The sequence below is a fragment of the Aythya ferina genome (genome assembly GCF_964211825.1).
Source record: "Aythya ferina genome assembly, chromosome: 1".
Classification (NCBI taxonomy): Eukaryota; Metazoa; Chordata; class Aves; order Anseriformes; family Anatidae; genus Aythya; species Aythya ferina.
In genome coordinates this window covers 44589324-44608627 of record NC_140296.1, presented here as the reverse complement: position 1 = coordinate 44608627, position 19304 = coordinate 44589324, and the positions used below count along the sequence as shown (strand labels likewise).

Genomic DNA, 19304 nt, shown 5'->3' with positions numbered 1-19304 from the left:
TGCATATACTAGTTTGGCATTTATTTATTTCATTTATTCTCTGAATTAATATATGTACAAAGTCAGTGTCCATGAGAACAATAAGGTACTGCATCAGACTATGAGGACATGATGGTTTAGCTCAGTAGTAATACAAAAAGTTTGTTAAGAGTAGACTATTGTTCTGGTAGAAGAACATTGATAGCATATGCTCTTAAAAATGTGGATATTTCAGGTTATCAGTGTAAACTGTTTTAAGCAAGTTTGCAAACTTTTTACCCAATTTGCCTTATAATTGTATTTTCTTCCTGTGCTTTCTAACTTTTGAGCATTAGAGATATAAATACATCTGGTCATACATGTGATCTTTATGCCAGTCTCTTGTTTCAATCAGTCTGACACACAGAGACAGTAAAGAAATAACCTTTAGTTTCTGTTACAACTGGAGTAAACTTAGTTAATTCCTGGCATTCTAGCTAAGGAAGTAAATTGTGCTTCCTTTATTCGAGTTTCATGGAAATAGTGAACCATGTCTTTTGATACCTCCGTAATAGTGTTTTCTTTAAAGATTTTCTAACCAATGTTTGGAGATGTATATTTGAACATTTCTTTGGGAGAATAAAAATATCAGTATTATTCTAGTGAAAAAAAAAATAAATTTCTTTAGACTTATATGTATTATGATGTGAACAGAAGCATGTGTTTCAATTTTATCTTGCATTCAGGTCTTTAATCCTTGTTTCGTATTATTAAAAGTATTGCTGTCAAAATGTAATAACTATAAAATATACTAAACAGGTGACCGAGTGAATTTCACAGGAGCTGCAAGACCAATTTCTCCGGCAGGAAAATCAGACATGTCAAAACACAGAGCTGACAGCAGGTCACCCAAGCTTGATGTGCGAATGAATAGAGCTGCTGCTGACCAGAAGAAGCCTAGGAATACAGAAGGGTTATCTGCCAGTGAATCTCTTATGCTGAAATCAGATGCTGCAAAATTGCGGTCAGATTCTCACAGCAGATCTTTGTCTCCAAATCATAACACTTTGCAAACACTAAAGACTGATGGAAGAACTACTACTGGTCTGAGAGCTGAATCTCCAGGGCCAGGAACTCGGTCATCTTCTCCAAAGACCAAGACGCTTACAGCAGTTAGGTCTGGTGCTAGTTCTCCACGGTCCTCCTCACCCCATGATAAAACTCTACCTCAGAAGGCTCCATCTCCAGTAAAAACAAAGCTTGATCCTCCTCGAGAACGATCCAAATCAGATTCTTACACATTAGATCCAGACACCCTTCGCAAAAAGAAAGTACCGCTAACAGAACCCTTAAGGGGGAGGTCCACTTCACCCAAACCAAAAATTATTACAAAAGATGGAAAACCTGTTACCGAAACTGAAAACAGGGCTCCCTCCCCTCACGTTGTACAAGAAAATCTTCACAGTGAGGTTGTTGAAGTGTGTACGTCGAGTACTTTAAAGACTAACAGCATTACAGATAGCACCTGTGAAGATAACACAGAATTCAGGAGTCTGGACGATGGTTCTAATAAAGTTCATTTCAGCATAGGAAAAGCACCCCTGAAAGATGAGCAAGACATGAGAGCGTCTCCAAAAGTGAGCCGTAAATGTGCTGGTAGGCACACAAGACCCAAAAAGGAGAAATCCAGTTTTCTTTTTAAAGGAGATGGATCCAAACCTGTAGAGCCAGCCAAGCAAGCAATGTCACCTTCTGTCGCAGAATGCGCGAGAGCTGTATTCGCTGCTTTTCTCTGGCATGAAGGAATAGTTCATGATGCCATGGCTTGTTCATCTTTTTTGAAGTTTAATCCAGAGCTGTCCAAAGAGCATGCACCAATCCGAAGCAGTCTTAATCAACAACCTGCAGAGGAAAAAGAAACCAAGTTAAAAAACAGACATTCATTGGAAATATCATCTGCTCTTAATATGTTTAACATTGCACCGCATGGACCAGATATATCTAAAATGGGTAGCATCAACAAAAACAAAGTCCTCTCAATGCTAAAAGAACCACCTTTGCATGAAAAGTGTGAGGATGGAAAAACTGAAACTACCTCTTTTGAAACATCCAGCCACCACACGATGAAATCCAAGTCTCCTCTTCCATTAACGCTGCAGCACTTGGTAGCTTTCTGGGAAGATATTTCTTTAGCAACTATTAAAGCCGCATCCCAAAATATGATTTTTCCAAGTCCCGGTTCTTGTGCAGTGTTAAAGAAGAAGGAAAGTGACAAAGATAACAAGAAGAACAAAAAAGAGAAAAAGAAAAAGGAAAAGGTTGAGACTAGGCCAAGGGGAAATCTTTTTGGTGAGATGGCCCAGCTTGCAGTAGGAGGACCTGAAAAAGACACCATCTGTGAGTTGTGTGGAGAATCCCATCCATACCCAGTGACTTACCACATGAGACAAGCTCATCCAGGTAAGATGAGATATTTTTCTTCCTGTATATGTCGGCAAAATATATTATACACATACGTTCTTGTATTAATTGCTGTTACAAAAATAACTCAGGCTTCCTTGTCTAATGTTTTACACAGCTTACCATATATGCTAAATTGAGGCTCAATGCCCTGAACACTTGTGTAAGTAATTTCAAGTACATACAGATTTGAGCTCTGAAACATGAAAAAAATTTTGAAACAAGACCAAAACAACAAGCTAAGCTGGCTTTAAGGTTCCTCTCCAAAAAAGTGCTGTTTGTTACACTTCAGCACTTCAAAATGTGCTGAAAAAATTGGATATAAAAGTATCAATTTTTGTTAATTAAAGTGTCTGTGCTTCTAGAAGTTTTCTGTTCTACTACTAAACTTCTGTGTCATCACTTGGTATCATTGACTCCCATCTTTTGCTTTAAAATGTATCTTCAGAAAATTAAAATCGAGTCAGTGTCTATAGTTGTAAACTTTAATCAGAAGGCAATTTATAAAATACAGCCTGAGTCTTCTGTTTTGTCCCTCTACACATGTACCTGAATCTCTTAAGGAGGTTGTTTAATTTTAGGAAAATTAAGGAAATCGTTATTAGCTAGGCATTACCTCTGGAAGTTTATTTCTGGATTAGCTCTGGTGTATTGGAAGTTAAAGCTTGTTAAAGAACCTCAATATTCAGTAATTATCAATGCCCTGAAATTTTCTGAGAAATGGTAATCAGCAAAGGAATGCACTTTATTCTCCTTTAAGCTTTATTAGCATGTTATTAATTTCTGAATAGAACACTGTCGATATGTTGGACAAGTTTATAATAAACACAAGTTTATAATAAACACGTGTTTGGCATGCACCTTGTTTTTTGTTTGTTTCTTTCCTTTAATGAGTTGAGAGATATAGAAAAGGAGAAAAATAGGCCAGGAAAAGACAAGCATCTTCCTCCCCACCCCTTGCATCCCTGTTTTGGGGACTGGAAAAAGAAATCCTTATTTTGAAATAACTTATCTGTTTATTTACCTTGTATAGGTTGTGGCCGTTATGCAGGTGGCCAAGGTTATAATAGCATTGGACACTTCTGTGGAGGATGGGCTGGTAATTGTGGTGATGGTGGTATTGGAGGAAGCACTTGGTATTTGGTTTGTGACCGATGCAGAGAAAAATATCTTCGTGAAAAGCAAGCAGCAGCAAGAGAGAAGGTATTATTCATCTGTTTCTGTTATGTTTAGCTCTCTATCTGCTTAATAGTAACACATTCACAACTTGAAAATAGGGTTTGAAAAATTTGGAATTTCAGAATTTTGGAAGGTTTTGAAATACGTGCTAATGTCATTGATAGGCAATAAGATAGAAACTCTAGCGAACTAGAGGCCAGTCAGCCTCACCTCAAATCCTGGGAAGGTGCTGGAGAAAGTGATCCTGAAAATGATTTCCAACCATATGAAGGACAAGAACGTGATGAGGGACTGTGAGTTTGAAATTATGAACAGAACACCATATCTGACCAACCTAATAGTCTTCTACGAGATGACTGGCTTGGCAGAGAAGGGGAAAGCAGTAGACACTGATTATCTTGACTTTAGCATGATAAATGACTTGCCATGGCCAATTTCAAATTATTGCTTAAAATACACAAATATGTGGAGTTTTTTTTTTTTTTAAGATAAACAAAACAATGCTAATTTAACTTGAATGAATTAAACTAGATCTAGTGAAACTTTCTGCACACACAATTCATCGTGAGGCAAACATGAAAACTTTCAGTTGTTATTAAAAGTTTGCAAAGTTTTGAAAATAATAGAAGCGACATTGTATAACAGAAAGCATCGTTGTACAACAGGAAAAATCAAGCAACTTTTCTATGCAACAATTGTCAGCTCTTCTTGTGATGAAGAATAATTTAAATATAACATTTTTTTTAAATCACTTTCTATAGATTAAACAATCTAGGAGAAAACCAATGCAAGTTAAGACTCCTCGTGCCTTGCCAACTATGGAAGCTCATCAAGTGATTAAAGCCAATGCATTGTATTTGCTGTCATTGAGCAGTGCTGCTGAACCCAGTATCCTCTGCTATCACCCTGCAAAAGCATTCCAGTCTCAACTTCCCAGTGTCAAAGAAGGAATTTCTGAAGACTTTCCCATTAAAATGCCGTGTCTCTATCTACAGACTTTAGCAAGGTAATTAAAGGAAGTATATGAATTTTGACTATAATACTCATCTATTTAGTGTTTAAAGAAAAATATGGCTAGAAACTAAACTAAAACTTACATAAAAAAATACCTGTTTTCCAAATTCGTCAAGATCTTTGTTCTTCTATTTCCATGATATTGTTCAATTTTTTAGATTGTATTTGCTCCAAGGATTAAATATACCCAGGTAGCTCTAGGATGCTAAATATTTTTAGTGGCATTAGTTTATGTACAAAGAATTTATAATTTTGTGAAGCGTTTAACTTTCTGTGTTACTCTAGCAGATATGCTCTTCAGAATTCAAAATAGTAAGAAGGAAGCCAGACAAGCTGGGCTTGCCCAGTGTTTCTGAGTAGATCTCACTGTAGCGTTTCACATTTATGATGAATGTACATTTGGCCATAAAGTATATGATGGAAAGATAGCACATGGTGATCCCCACCCTGTGTTGGTTACTGTTTAGTTCACTAGTTTGAAATGCCAGTGTGTTCTGCGTGAACATAGGAATTCCAACTAGCTTAAATACATTAGGTGAATGGTAAATGATGTGAGCTGTCTGAATGTATTTGCAAAGGAGTGTGTTGTATGTGTATTTCAGTAACTTTTAATCCTAATTTATAAAATGTAATTTGATGTAGGCATCATCATGAAAACTTTGTTGGGTACCAGGATGACAACCTCTTCCAGGATGAGATGAGGTACCTGCGCTCAACTTCAGTACCTGCACCGTACATCTCAGTTACTCCCGATGCAAGCCCTAATGTCTTTGAAGAGCCAGAGAGTAACATGAAATCTATGCCCCCAAGGTACTTCCTTGTAATTCTAAGTACTATATACAAAAGTTAAAGCATTGGCATAACCCCAAATTCTAAAAATAATAAAAATAATGGAAAACTTTGCTGTAGTTGAGTAGCTAAAGTATCAGGTCAGCCCCAGTCCATCTCTTGAAATGACATCAAAAAAAAACAATACACAAAGTCACATGAAACTGTAGTTATAAAAATATCTTCAGTAAATCATAGCATATCAAATATATTTTCAACTACTAGCAATGCAAATTTGAAAATCATATTTGAAACTTCAAGGGTAATTCAGACTAGTTGCTTCTCTCTAGAAACATCTTGATTGCACAGCCAATATATATACATGAAACAAACACAAAAACCCATATGTTCAGAAACTGATGAAGGACTCCTAGTGTGCCTTAGGGAAACTTATCCATAGCAATGGTCCAAGAAAAATAGCTGGTGCCAACTACCTGAAATTTAGTCCATTTTTTCCCGTGTTCCATTCTATAACACAACTGTTTGTGGTGTGGATATACTACCTTTTTGAAAAGAAGTAGCTCTTCCTTTCAAGATCTCATTCTGAAGGGAAGTTTGAACCAAAGGGAATTTCATTACTATATATTTTCAGTAAAGATGTTGCTGCTTCTTCCTTGAGGAAGTTAAAGTGTCATGGAAGAAATGGCAGGTTAATGCTACATAGGACTAAGAGCAAGAGGTGATTTCTGCCAGGTTAAACCATTTCCTTATCTCATTAAGTTTACTATAATCCAATTAAAGCAATTAAAGATTTTTTGTTTTGTTTTACCCAGGGAAAAAAGGCTCTTATTGATACTTAATAATAGTAGTGAATCAACACAGATGCTTGAAGTTTTCATATGTTGGTGATTCCACATATTATAATGAGGGTGTGATGAAGGGAAAACTTGCTTTTAATCTGTTTTTATTTCAATATGTTATTTTACACTGACTGAAAAAACAGTTTGTTGGAATACTACAATCTACAATGTAGTCTTTCCAGAAATAGAAATTTTCTAACAAAACTCCTTAAGAGCACATCGTATTGGTATATTCCTTTATTAAAACTGTGGACTCCATGGTCTCCTGAGGCCTATAGGGACAGCATAATCTGGGAGTTCTCCTGCAGAGTGTAAGAATTCCTCTGAAGGTAAGGAGTAAAAACGTGTTAGAGGCATAACCATAGCAATTGAAAGTTGTCTTTAAGGCCAATGATGTTGGAAACTTCCTTCACATAAAGTTCTAAATTTCAGTTGGCTTGCATATTGAAAAATCACTTCATAGATGTTTTCACATACATTTATCAGGGCAATTTTGTCTGAAACGTTAATTCAGGCATGAACAGAATCTTTGCATTCTCTGAAAAATACCTAAATTCTTAGAACTTACCATATACATCATAATATTTTTTAAAAACTCTTGCGTGCTTTTTCACCATATGTAATTCTAATATGTTTCTTCTTTTTAAGTGTTTAAACAGTTTTTGGGTACATAAAACATGCAGCAGCAGTCATTATGAAATGCATGTTCCTTTATTTAATATTTATGCATAATTTAAGTATACTCTACATATTTACTAATGGTTCTGTAACTTCACTGATTTCTTTGTAGTTTGGAAACCAGCCCAATAACAGATACAGACCTTGCAAAGCGTACAGTCTTTCAAAGGTCATATTCGGTTGTTGCATCAGAATATGACAAACAGCACTCAATTTTGCCAGCACGTGTAAAGGCAATCCCTAGGAGACGAGTCAACAGTGGAGATGCAGGTAAGAGCAGTGAAAAAAAATGTCAAAGATAAGGCATTGGATTTGTATTTCTTCTTGGAAACTGTAAACAAGCATAAATATGTGTATATAGATGTAAAAACTTCTATTTCTGTTTATTTATAAATACTAGCTGTTTATTAATCTGCCCAGGATTAGCTTCAGAAGAGCTCAGGAATTACTACAGTTCTAAAATGTGTGGTGCATATTCTGTGCTTGATTAAAAAACTAAAGTGGCATTTTATTGGGTTTAGTGTCTGCTTACTTTCTGAGTTGAAGCATCATTTTTACATGTTGCTTTTTTAAATGCATTTCTTAGAAAAAAATAAAGTATATCAGTTCTGAAATTGGTCTGCTGCTTTTTCTTTTATTGTGGCTGTAAAATTAAAATGTACATGCAATCTAATTTATGTATGTTTTTATGCTTTTGAATAGAAGTGGGATCCTCTCTCCTGAGACATCCATCTCCTGAACTTTCTCGGTTAATCTCCGCCCATAGCTCTCTTTCCAAAGGAGAGAGAAATTTCCAGTGGCCAGTATTGGCATTTGTAATCCAGCATCATGATCTGGAAGGACTTGAAATAGCAATGAAACAAGCCTTACGGAAATCTGCTTGCCGAGTATTTGCTATGGAGGTATTAATATACTGGTGGATCTTCTATGATTAAAATAAAGCATTTGTGAATTGTCTGTTGTTTTTTTATACATATATATAATTTTTATTATAGATTTAAACCAGAAAATAATTCCTATTTTAAAAATAGGTTTTAAATATTCACTTGTATTTTCAACTCTAAAAGTTAGGAATACAAAAATGTTACCTGAAAACCTTCTTCAGTAGCATATTTCTTATCTAGAAATGCATTTGTCATTTTAATAAACTGCTTTAGCTATAGAGCAATGTCTAACTTGAAGACCAGTGCATCATTATTTGACTGTTCAAAAACATCAGTGTATCTGTCTGCTTACATAAATTGGTTTTACTCCAGGTTTGCTTAATCAATTGGTAACTTCCTGTGTGCATTTTATTTTAGGCTTTTAACTGGCTTCTTTGTAATGTCATTCAAACAACTTCTCTTCATGATATTTTATGGCACTTTGTGGCTTCCCTGACACCTTCACCTGTAGAACCTGAAGAGGAGGAGGATGAAGAAAATAAATCAAATAAGGAAAATGCAGAACAAGTATGTGAGGTTCCGTATACCTTTCATAAATAAAGGATGATTTTTGCACTTAATTTAGGAATATTTTCAGTATATCTAAAAAGGAGCCGTAATCCTCTCTTTGTGAAGAAGAGCCTTAGTTATGGAATGAAAATTTTTAGGCTTAAATTGTACTTGAACTCTTTGATGGTCATAGATAAATTATGTTTTCCTCTAAAATTAGCAGATTTTTTGTGATTAGGAATCCTGGTCTTTTAATAGATCAGTTTTATGAGTATTCTTAGGAGAGGAAATTAAAACATACACAAACACACAACAAGCACATTGCTAATCTAGTGGCAAAAAAAAGGAAAAAAAAAATCTGTTCAGATTCCATTCTCCACTTTGACCTTCAGAAAGAAGAGAAAAGGAAAAGTATTTTTCAGAGGAGCTGTCTGCTGTGTCTTTCAATCTTTTAAGTAGAATCTATAGTTAGTTCTGAAAATCTAGTGTGTAAAATGATACTATCTAGCATACCACTATTCCAAAGAGTTAGTTCATACAAATTCTTCTAGATTCATCTCAGATTGAAAATGTATCATATTCACCATAAACAGTTCAAGAAAGCATTGAAAGCAGTGTTAGAGTGAGGGAAACGTATTCCTACCAGTCTTTATGCTAGCCTCCAAAATAAGATCCTTTATTATAAAAAAAGAATAAAGAAATACTCTTAGCTGTAGTTTGGATAATTACTGACTGAAATATAAAGCGGCTAAGAAAGGAATGATAAAATATGCCACTTCTGCTCTTGGTGGGAATGTTGCTGCCCATCTTTTGATACAATGAGGGGACTTGCAAAATTCTGCTTGGTCACTTTGCTAGGATGAACAAATTTATGACCTGCAGGAACTGACAACAGTTTTCAGCAAATTTCTAAATACACTACAGGTGATGTATATTCAAATCATAACCTTCCTTCAGTACTGTGATCATATGATAAAAATACGTACTTAAATGTATGCACACAAGATAATAAATTTAAGACAATTTGGTGCTTGTTCAGAACGGTAGTTTATTTCCATATGTGAAATATTTTTACTTATTCTTTTAATGTACTGGGAGAGGGTGAGAAATCCCAATATTGAATGTAGCAAAAATGTGAGGCGGAAATCTAGAATCATAAATGGCTTAACGTATAAGATGTAGGTTTAGGGGCAATGGCCTTAGTAAAGCAAAACAAATTGCAAGAATTAGTAGGCTACAGAGGAGACAGGAGGGAGGAGGATGTTAACTGTGTAGATAGGCTCTCTGGTTTACCTAGGTTTTGAGCTTTTTCTGAATAATTGATCATATTTAGCGTAGAGTTCAATTTCATGCTTGCTGCTTTATACACCGAGTACACATTACATTACACCCTCCAGGAAAATACATAGAACTATCTAGTTTGACTCTAGTCTAGGTAAGTAGGTATCTAAAATTCCTGTCAAGTAGGGTTGTAGTATTTCTAGGCACTCAGACAATTGAACGGGTTAAATAATAGTTTTGAATCTGGCTCTGGATGTTAGTATGTTGGTTGGGGTCATGCAGCTGGGCTCTGTGGTTCAAGCATGATGAAATTTTCTTTTAGAAAATAAGCAGTTTAGAAGACAGAGGGAACAGTTTGTATCCTTCATGGATCAGTCTTTCCCCTGCCTTCTCAAACAGGATGTCCTTCTCTTTCTCTGCTACCCTACCCAACAGCACGCTTGGCTGTTTCCCCATCTTTGTTGATCCTCTGCCACTGCTTTCTTATCCACTGCCCAGTGGAAGTTTGCTTCCAATGCACAGTTTTTCTTTTATTGACACACCTTAAATAAGAATCAATGTTTCCACAGGTCTAATAAAGCAACTGATATCCTTAGATTAATTAGTAATATTCACGTATATTCACGTGATTGTTGTTATAAGAATTCTCTGAGAGGAACTGCTTTGAAGTTCACAGTTATTATGGAATTGATACTGTTACTCTCAAATATCATAAATGTATTTATATTTGTTTATTTAACCTTTTTTTGTGTGAAAGTCTGTTAACAAAACACAAATTGCTTTGAATCTTAGGAGAAAGACACAAGAGTGTGTGAACATCCTCTGTCAGATATAGTAATTGCTGGTGAAGCAGCTCACCCATTACCCCACACTTTTCATCGTCTGCTCCAGACAATCTCTGATCTGATGATGTCTCTACCCAGTGGTAGTGCATTACAGCAAATGGCCTTAAGGTAAGCACAAAGTAAGAAAAGTATTAAAAGGCTGAGAGCATCTTTAACGTTTCTAGATGAGAAGGTTTTTCAGTGTAGATTGGATTGTGAATGTGGTAGTACATGTGTATGTGCATGGTAGTGTAGTATTGTGTGCTCACAAATCTGTATGCTGGGTAGTCTTCTTAAAAGGCTTGAAATTTTTCCTGTTCATTGGTCTTGAACATAAAAATTGAATAACAATGAAAATATTCTGTTAAAATTTTAAGTTTATTCCTGCTTTCCTTTAAATGTCAAATAGACTTACAATTCTGAAAAAAAAATAAGTTAAAGGTTTATACAAAACATTTCAAGAAGCAAAAATTTAATTAATAGCTTTGCTGGTAGGTTGTGTCTTTTAATCAGTATTCAAAGTGTGAAAATCAGCTATATGTGTTTTTAGGTGTTGGAGTCTCAAATTCAAACAATCTGACCACCAGTTCCTGCACCAGAGCAATGTTTTCCATCATATCAACAATATTTTGTCTAAATCTGATGATGGAGATAGTGAAGAGAGTTTTAGTATCAGTATACAGTCAGGTTTTGAAATCATGAATCAGGTGAGTATTAATCTCTCAAAACCAGATATCAATTATGAACAGTGTGTAGTTGCTATAGCACACTCTATATGAAATAAAAATGTATTTTATCGCAACGTAATATTTCTTTGAATGAATCTCTACAGGGAATCTTGTTTCTGATACTCAGGTTTTCATATTTGGATGTAGAGGTTCAAATATTGCCTCTTAGCCTGTATAGTTCATTTAGGTAATTCATTTAGTTCATTGAGTTAGTTCCATTTCTGCATACTTCCAATTCTTACTTGCTCATATCTTTTTTTCTTGTATTGTTCTGAGGAGATTAAGACTCTTAATGAATAGCTCTAAAGTGTTTTCTAAATATATTTACTAATATATTTGTCTGCTAGCTATATTATTGTTTCCTTTGTTTAAAGGTCTGAATAACTTGAACCAACAAGTGACAAATTTCTTCCTTAATTCAGAGAGCATAATTCTCATAACATGAATTTAATTCCTGTATGGTTTTTAAAAGTGTAGATAATGACCGTATTTGGGCATAGTTTCAGATATTTTAAATGTTCTTATTTGTTTTCACAGGAACTCTGTATAGTGGTTTGTCTAAAAGACCTGACAAGCATTGTTGACATTAAAACATCAAGCCGACCTGCCATGATTGGTAGTTTAACAGATGGGTCTACAGAAACGTTCTGGGAGTCAGGAGATGAAGACAAAAACAAAACTAAAAACATTACAATCAACTGTGTGAAAGGAATCAATGCACGTTATGTTTGTGTTCATGTGGACAACTCCAGAGATCTTGGGGTAAGAAGGAAATGAAATGAAAAATGGAATGAAGTGGAAATGCATAGACAAAGTTGTATATGTCCATCACTCAAGAAATACCATATTGTCTGTCCAGTTCAGTGTGTAATTCTAATTCAGAAGTTCATATTTTAAAATAAAGTTTCTGATTTCTCTAGCTTTGAAAGCAGCATCTGATGAGAGTGATTCATCTAAATTTGAAGTTTATGTGAACCTGAGACTGGGAAAATTAGTTCTCAGTAGCATGTTCAATTTCACATGTACTTACATACATATACATATACATATACATACACATACACATACACATACACATACACATACACATACACATACACATACACATACACATACACATACACATATACATTTATTTTCTTTTATACATGTCTTTTCTTTTATACGTTTCTTTTGTACAAATATACAAATACATATACGTGTACATATACAATAATACATGTACACGTACATGTACACGTACATGTATTATTGTATATGTACACGTATATGTATATGTATGACGACCTATACTTGGGAATTCTCTGTCCTTGGTTTTGATCACTTTTAAGTTTTATTTTCATAACAAAACAACTTGTCTCTTTTATGTACATACTCTCTTAATAGGGAAGAAATACCCAGAATGGTCTTCAGTTGAAATATTTTCTTTTGCTTATCTGTTGTAGAACAAAGTGACTTCAATGACCTTCCTAACTGGCAAGGCAGTAGAAGATCTCTGCAGAATAAAGCAGGTAAACATTTTAACATTGAAAAATTGCACTAATGTTTTTGGCTGCATATGCCAGAGTTTTAGAGCAAATATTTTCCATTTCTTATGGAAAATACATTGTTTTGAAAATATTGGGCTTCCTTTGAAAATGCTATGTTATTAATAACAGAATTCACTTTTCATATATACTGAGTATTTTAGAGTTTAATTTATCTAAATATGTCTGAAATAATTGTATGGCATAGTATTATACATTATTAGATGCTCTGACGGCTAGCTGCTTAGTGTTGAACTGTTACTAGCTTTCGTCTGCTTCATGGAAGCATTCTTCATTAGAGAAGGGCAACTGAGGACTGAGCAGAAGTAGAACACTGAAGAAAAGAAAATAAATTATTTACTTTCAGCATTAGGGTTTACTTAATATGTTATCTAATACATGTTCATAACACACATTTTCCCTTGTTTCTAGTTCTCAGCTTTGTGTAGATTTGGATGTCTGTCCAGAGAATCAAGTTCAGAATAGTATTCAATCTTTGTAGTTCTGTTACTAAGCTAAATGATAAATGCATGGTTTTTACACAGAGAACAGTGCTTTGTATTTCAACATTGATGTGACCCATTAAATATATTCAAGGTTTTAAGTAAGCAGTTACTGTTTGGGGCTCAAAACTTCTATCATTTAGCTTACTGGCTATTAGTGGTAAGGTTCTTCAGGGAGAAGTGTCTTAACTGTGTCACAGGTGACATTTGATAACACTGAAATTCTGTACAGTTAAACCAGATGAGGGAGAGATGGTTTCGCTTTTCTCTGCGTTTTATCCTCAGAGAGCATTTAAGGTAAAAATATAGCTCCAAAAGATGTTATGTTTCTGAAACAAGCAAAAACTTTGGTACAGTCTGCTCATACTAAATAGTGAAGTGTGAGTGTGTCTGGATATACGTAGACATAAGTGTGTGTGTGTGTATGTATATGTAGTGTATATATTTCTCTGAGTCTTGTTAGTTTGATCCATGCCTTTGTTTCTGTCTGCTGGAACACAGTGCCCAGGCATTTTTCCAGGGATCATTCACTTCCAGAGGATAAGCAGGACTTAATTCAGCTTTGCTTCCTCCTTGTTAAACAGTCCTCTAGCATTTCTCCCACAGGCTTTTTATCTTAAAATGCACCAGCATACTGTACCCCATCTCATACATAGTCTCTATCTTGTGCCATTAAATAAAATATCAGTCTTGTCTGCTGCAGCACAGTTTAATGCAGACACTGAGAACTGGGGTAGAAATGGGGGAGGAACAAATGCTAGTTTGTTTATATATAGTATTTGGGCCCTATGGAAGTGAGAGGAAACTCAGGAACAACTGTAATTTAGGGTCACTGAGGCTGCTCTGAGCATGAAGCATTTTTTATCTTCCAATAGTGGTATCATAGTTTAAATGATACAATTCATCTGTCGTTTTTTACAATTATGAAGTCCTTCCTCTATTAATAAGGATATCAATTAGTGACATCTGCAGAGTTAATATTTTACAGGGGTTTATGTGAAGTGAGATAGAATAACTTAGGTACTGATAATTGTGCCTTATATTTTCAGGTAAATTATGGTGACTTTTTTATTTTTAACAGGAAGCTGTAAGCAAATGTCAATTCAAAATGGATATTTTTAATGTGCGAACTGTTGCTTAGACAATAAAAGTGACTGATAGTTCACTATTTTCAATAGCCTTTAAAGACAAAAATAATGGCTGTATGTCATTTTACTTAAGTTTGAAATGTTTTAATCTGCATTCATCAAGTTGAATATTTTTATAATTAAACATGTTGGTAGTCTTACTACTCAGAATGAAAATTTTATAGTAAATGCTGTATTTGTTCCAGTGGTATGCAACAGATTTGTTTTAAAGGTAGGTGACTTTTCGTTTGATGTTGCAATGTCAGTTCCCATCTTTATATTCCTGTTTAATAGGTAGACTTGGATTCAAGACATATTGGCTGGGTAACAAGTGAACTTCCTGGGGGTGATAATCACATCATCAAAATTGAATTGAAAGGTCCAGAGAACACACTCAGAGTTCGACAAGTGAAAATTCTTGGATGGAAAGATGGTGAAAGCATTAAAATAGCAGGCCAGATTTCTGCAAGTGTAGCTCAGCAAAGAAACTGTGAATCTGAGACGCTGAGAGTATTCCGACTTATTACGTCCCAGGTGGGTTTTTGCTGATGTGTTAAAACAGTGAAAGCTACTATAAGTGGAGACTTTCAGTGCTTTATGTATTAAGGTAAAATGTCACAACAGCACGCTTTTATCTTTGAGATAAGTTAATTATCGGTATCTTTCTTCCAGGTATTCGGAAAACTCATCTCCGGTGATGCTGAGCCAACTCCAGAACAAGAAGAAAAAGCACTCTTGTCTTCCCCAGAAGGAGAAGAAAAAGTACACAATGTATTTATTTGTATTCTACCAATATTACTTCGCTGAAAAAAAAAATCGAGGATGATTTTCCATATTTGTCATGTTTTATGCTCCATAATTTTTAAATCACAACAAAAGTAACATGTCACAATTGCATATTTTTTCTTAAAATTACTTTTTTTTTTTTTATTAGCCAATTTTTATTGGGGTATACATGTATAGCAACATCATACTATCATACTAGCAGTGACACAAATAATCCATACAATTACAAAAGTACTTAATGCCTGAAGTAATGGTCAGCCTGAAAGCCCTTCTTGCCTAATATCTTATGCCTCAAAAGGGAGGGGCTCTGTTGATGTTTGGAGAAAAAAGAATTATTAAAAAAACTCACTAGTATCCTTTTATCAAGCATACTCTCATGTCTTCCAGCAAGGAGTAGTTTAAGAAGTGTGTATTGCCTGTTTCTTTTATTGCAAAATATATAAGGTATATATAAAGTGAAAAGTATATTCTGTGCACTGCTCTACAAAGACTTAATGAGTGATTGTATTAACGTAAATGAAGAGGATGAATCTTGGGTAACTGTACTTCACCTTTTTTGCTTATTGATTATCTTACTTCATCCTCAAATTTTACTCCTAAAGAGGAAGAAAATTAAACATTATCAAATTTATTTTGCTTATACTTCTTGCTTTTGTGTAATTATTATGAAGTTAGGAATTGTTTTTGGCACTCTTGATCTAATATTAAATATGCTTTTTACAAAGGCAACATCAGATGCGGACCTGAAAGAGCACATGGTAGGAATCATATTCAGCCGGAGCAAACTGACGAATTTGCAAAAGCAGGTTTGTTCACTCTGAAATGCTTTGAGGATTAAGTATATGTGTTCTATAATAGTTATACTATTTTCCAGTAAATATAGAAACTCTTATTTGACATTTTCAGTTATGACTTCATAAATTTATAGAACGGGTGATGGTGATTACAGAGAACTTCTGTTTTCTATAATCAAATTTTGGGTTACATTTTAATTGTGTGTATGTATTTTATATGAAAAATCTGCTGAAACTGGCACTGAAAAAAACGATTTTAATAAGATAAAAAAATATTCTGTTACTCAAATTGTTTTAGAAGTTGTAAGTGGTACGTAATTTGTTTCTGTTGGTAATAGTAGTGTGATAATATACACTCTAAAAGTTAAAGGAGGTGATGACAGACTTTAGACTCTTAGTTCACACATTTTTCTCCTCCTATCTGCCAACAAAACATATTTATGTTTGATGAAATGTAAGCCTAAAAAAGTAATCAGTGTAGGGATTCTTAAATTATTCTTTCCTGTAGTTAGTGGAAGTTCAGGTGTGTGGTTTTACTTATCTTTTTTTCTCAATGTGAAGTAGTTACAGAGTGTGTTGTTTTCTTCTTAGATGTTAGGAAGAACTTCTTTACCAAAAGGGTTGTTAGACATTGGAACAGGCTGCCCAGGGAAGTGGTGGAGTCACCATCCCTGGAAGTCTTTAAAAGACGTTTAGATGTAGAGCTTAGGGATATGGTTTAGTGGGGACTGTTAGCGTTAGGTCAGAGGTTGGACTCGATGATCTTGAGGTCTCTTCCAACCTAGAAATTTCTAGAAATGATTCTGTGATTCTTTTAAATATTAAAGTTGTTTTTTTTTTTTTAATACACCAATTAACATATCCATTTGTTTTATTTTTATTACACCTATGATGAGGCAAACAGTACAGTGAAAAATTTCACAGTAGTACAAGAAGAATTAGATTCTGTTTGAAGTTTAGTAGATTATTCATGTCTTGTCCTTTTTTGTCACCTATCCGTAGTAAGTTTTAAAATCTCTTAAATATACTTTCTAACATGCCATTGGTAAAATGAAAATACGCTATCCAAAACCTCTTCAGTTTCCTAAATAATGAAGTAAACAAGATAATAAGCATTTAAATAAGTACTTTTCTTTTGTGGATATTGATTAAATGTGTTTCCTTATACTTGTGTGTTTTGTTCTTCACCTGAATCCTATATTAAAAAAAATAGGCAGTGCAGGAAATTACAGTAAAGACTCGTTCTTCCAATGAATTTTTTCTGAGTGAAGAGGAGCAAATCCAGTATTAAATCAAAACATTAATTTTGAAGAATTTTATCTAAATCTTTATTCTAAATTTAGATTTAGATTTTATTCTTAATTTCAGTTTGTTAATGTTGAGAAGTAATTTAAAGACAGGACAAATTTCACAGGCTTCTCGTTTTTGTCATATATGTGACGATAATGAAATTAAAAGTGATCAGACTGGGTTTAAAGTTTAAATTTTTTAAGTTTTAAGTTAAAAGTTTTTAAGAGTTAACTACATATTTGGATTCTACTTGGCTAGGTATGTGCTCATATAGTCCAGGCCATACGAATGGAAGCGACGCGTGTGCGTGAGGAGTGGGAGCATGCCATCTCCAGCAAAGAGAATGCCAACTCACAACCCAATGATGAAGATGCTTCTTCTGACGCATATTGCTTTGAGCTGCTGTCAATGGTGCTGGCATTGAGCGGTTCCAACGTAGGCCGGCAGTATCTGGCTCAGCAGCTGACTCTGCTTCAGGATCTCTTCTCATTATTACACACAGCTTCTCCTAGGGTGCAGAGACAGGTGAGTGCTAACTATTCCTTGCCTGTCTTGGTTTCGTAGAAAAACGTCTTTAAAATCCTATAATCATGTGCTTGATAATATTTCTTTGTGAAATATAAGTTTGAGTTTTCACTTTCAAAATGTTTTTCCAATCATATTCAGACTATTCCACATAAGGAATAATTGTAAATAGAGCATCTCAGTTTAGTATTGCAGTCATGAGTAGAGGGCAAATATAAATTTATGACTATTTGAAAGCAAGTTACAGAATCTCTTTTTGGAATTTAACTGACAGTTTGTTAGTTTTTTGGGGTTTGTTTTAAGTTTTTGAATGGGGTTAAAATGATCAAGTTCTATGTGTTTGATATATATACACCAAACACCACCACAATTTAACTGTATAAAGCTGTTAGCAGTAAACTCAATATTGAAGCCTACAGTAATAAAATAAAATCACTTCTGAGGAAGTTTTTTATGCTTTGTTCCCAAGAGGTGTAACTTGGAGATGTAGGAACACAAAATTGCTTTAGATAACATTTGTGTCATAACCAACCTAAAAGAAGAAACTATTCCGAAATGCCTTTGAGTAAAAACACTTAACTGTTCTTGTCCTTATTCTGAATAATTCTGTATTTGGCAAGATGAGCTGCTTTCTCAGACTGTGTGTCAAAGGGACTTAAGGTTTTCTCAGCAGGGATAGTTGCTGAAATTAAATAGGAAGTACAAAAGCAATTGCTTGTCTTGTACATCATAGAAGGTGTCTTTTACAAAAACACACAACCTTAGACTTGGAGTGATGTCAGGAATTCATTCTTCAATGAATTCAAACTTCAAAAATTCAGTGAATCTGACCTTCACTGTAACCCAGTTGTTTGTGTTTTCAACAGATTCATCCATGTCCTGTTAAGTTACGTTCAGTTTGTCAGGTATTTCCTTTCAGTTGCAATAACTTCTTTTTAATGAAACTTTAGATTCTGAAGTTGGCACTGCCTTGCAACTGGCAATGCTTAGATCTAGACCAGTTTTATCTATTACATTCCAAAAAGAAACTTTTTGAAGTTCACATATTGCACTTGTTTGCTTTGCTTATAAGGAAGAGCATCATCTAGAATTATTACAAGTAATTGCAGGAACTAGAGATGCTCTTTTAAAATATCAGAGCTGTTAAGTTTACATTTCTCAAATGTATTAAGTTTAAAGCTGGTTTGTTTTTTGTTGCAAATAAGAATTCTGTATAAAAAGCGGATCAGTTTTACAGGAATGGAAGGAGATAGTGAGGTGACTGCTTATTTTTTAGTAAGATGTCATGGTCCTTCATTGTGCTGAAAAGGTCTGAGAGCTATTTAGTTACTCCCTTTATATGTCACGTGTATGCTCCAAATGTTAGTAAATCTGTGCAGGATTTGGAGAGGCCATCATTAATTCTAACCTTTCTATTATTGTGTCTGCCCTCAGGGCATAGTGACAGCTAGTTTTAAGACTAGGTTTAATGACTGTCTTGCTAAAACATCAACAGATGAGTGGAAAAGTCTTAAAATGTCTGTCCAATGGGCAGGACCTAAGAATCCACTGTGATTTGGGTAATTTATAT

The 19304-nt window shown here is 34.5% G+C and overlaps 1 protein-coding gene across 19 annotated transcripts in view; it reads left to right on the top strand.

Moving 5' to 3' along the window:
* Nucleotides 1–19304, top strand: part of MYCBP2 (MYC binding protein 2) — a 193651-nt gene that overhangs the window by 154937 nt on the left and 19410 nt on the right. For all 19 annotated transcript variants that reach the window (XM_084527321.1, XM_084527308.1, XM_084527311.1 and 16 more), the window contains 15 exons: nt 778–2418; nt 3452–3621; nt 4359–4603; nt 5254–5421; nt 7030–7187; nt 7620–7819; nt 8219–8368; nt 10424–10584; nt 11006–11162; nt 11721–11945; nt 12629–12694; nt 14634–14873; nt 15012–15110; nt 15851–15931; nt 17468–17734. In XM_084527321.1, coding sequence (XP_084383447.1) covers nt 778–2418; nt 3452–3621; nt 4359–4603; nt 5254–5421; nt 7030–7187; nt 7620–7819; nt 8219–8368; nt 10424–10584; nt 11006–11162; nt 11721–11945; nt 12629–12694; nt 14634–14873; nt 15012–15110; nt 15851–15931; nt 17468–17734 — 4028 coding nt within the window. The remainder of the gene's footprint in view (nt 1–777; nt 2419–3451; nt 3622–4358; nt 4604–5253; nt 5422–7029; nt 7188–7619; nt 7820–8218; nt 8369–10423; nt 10585–11005; nt 11163–11720; nt 11946–12628; nt 12695–14633; nt 14874–15011; nt 15111–15850; nt 15932–17467; nt 17735–19304) is intronic.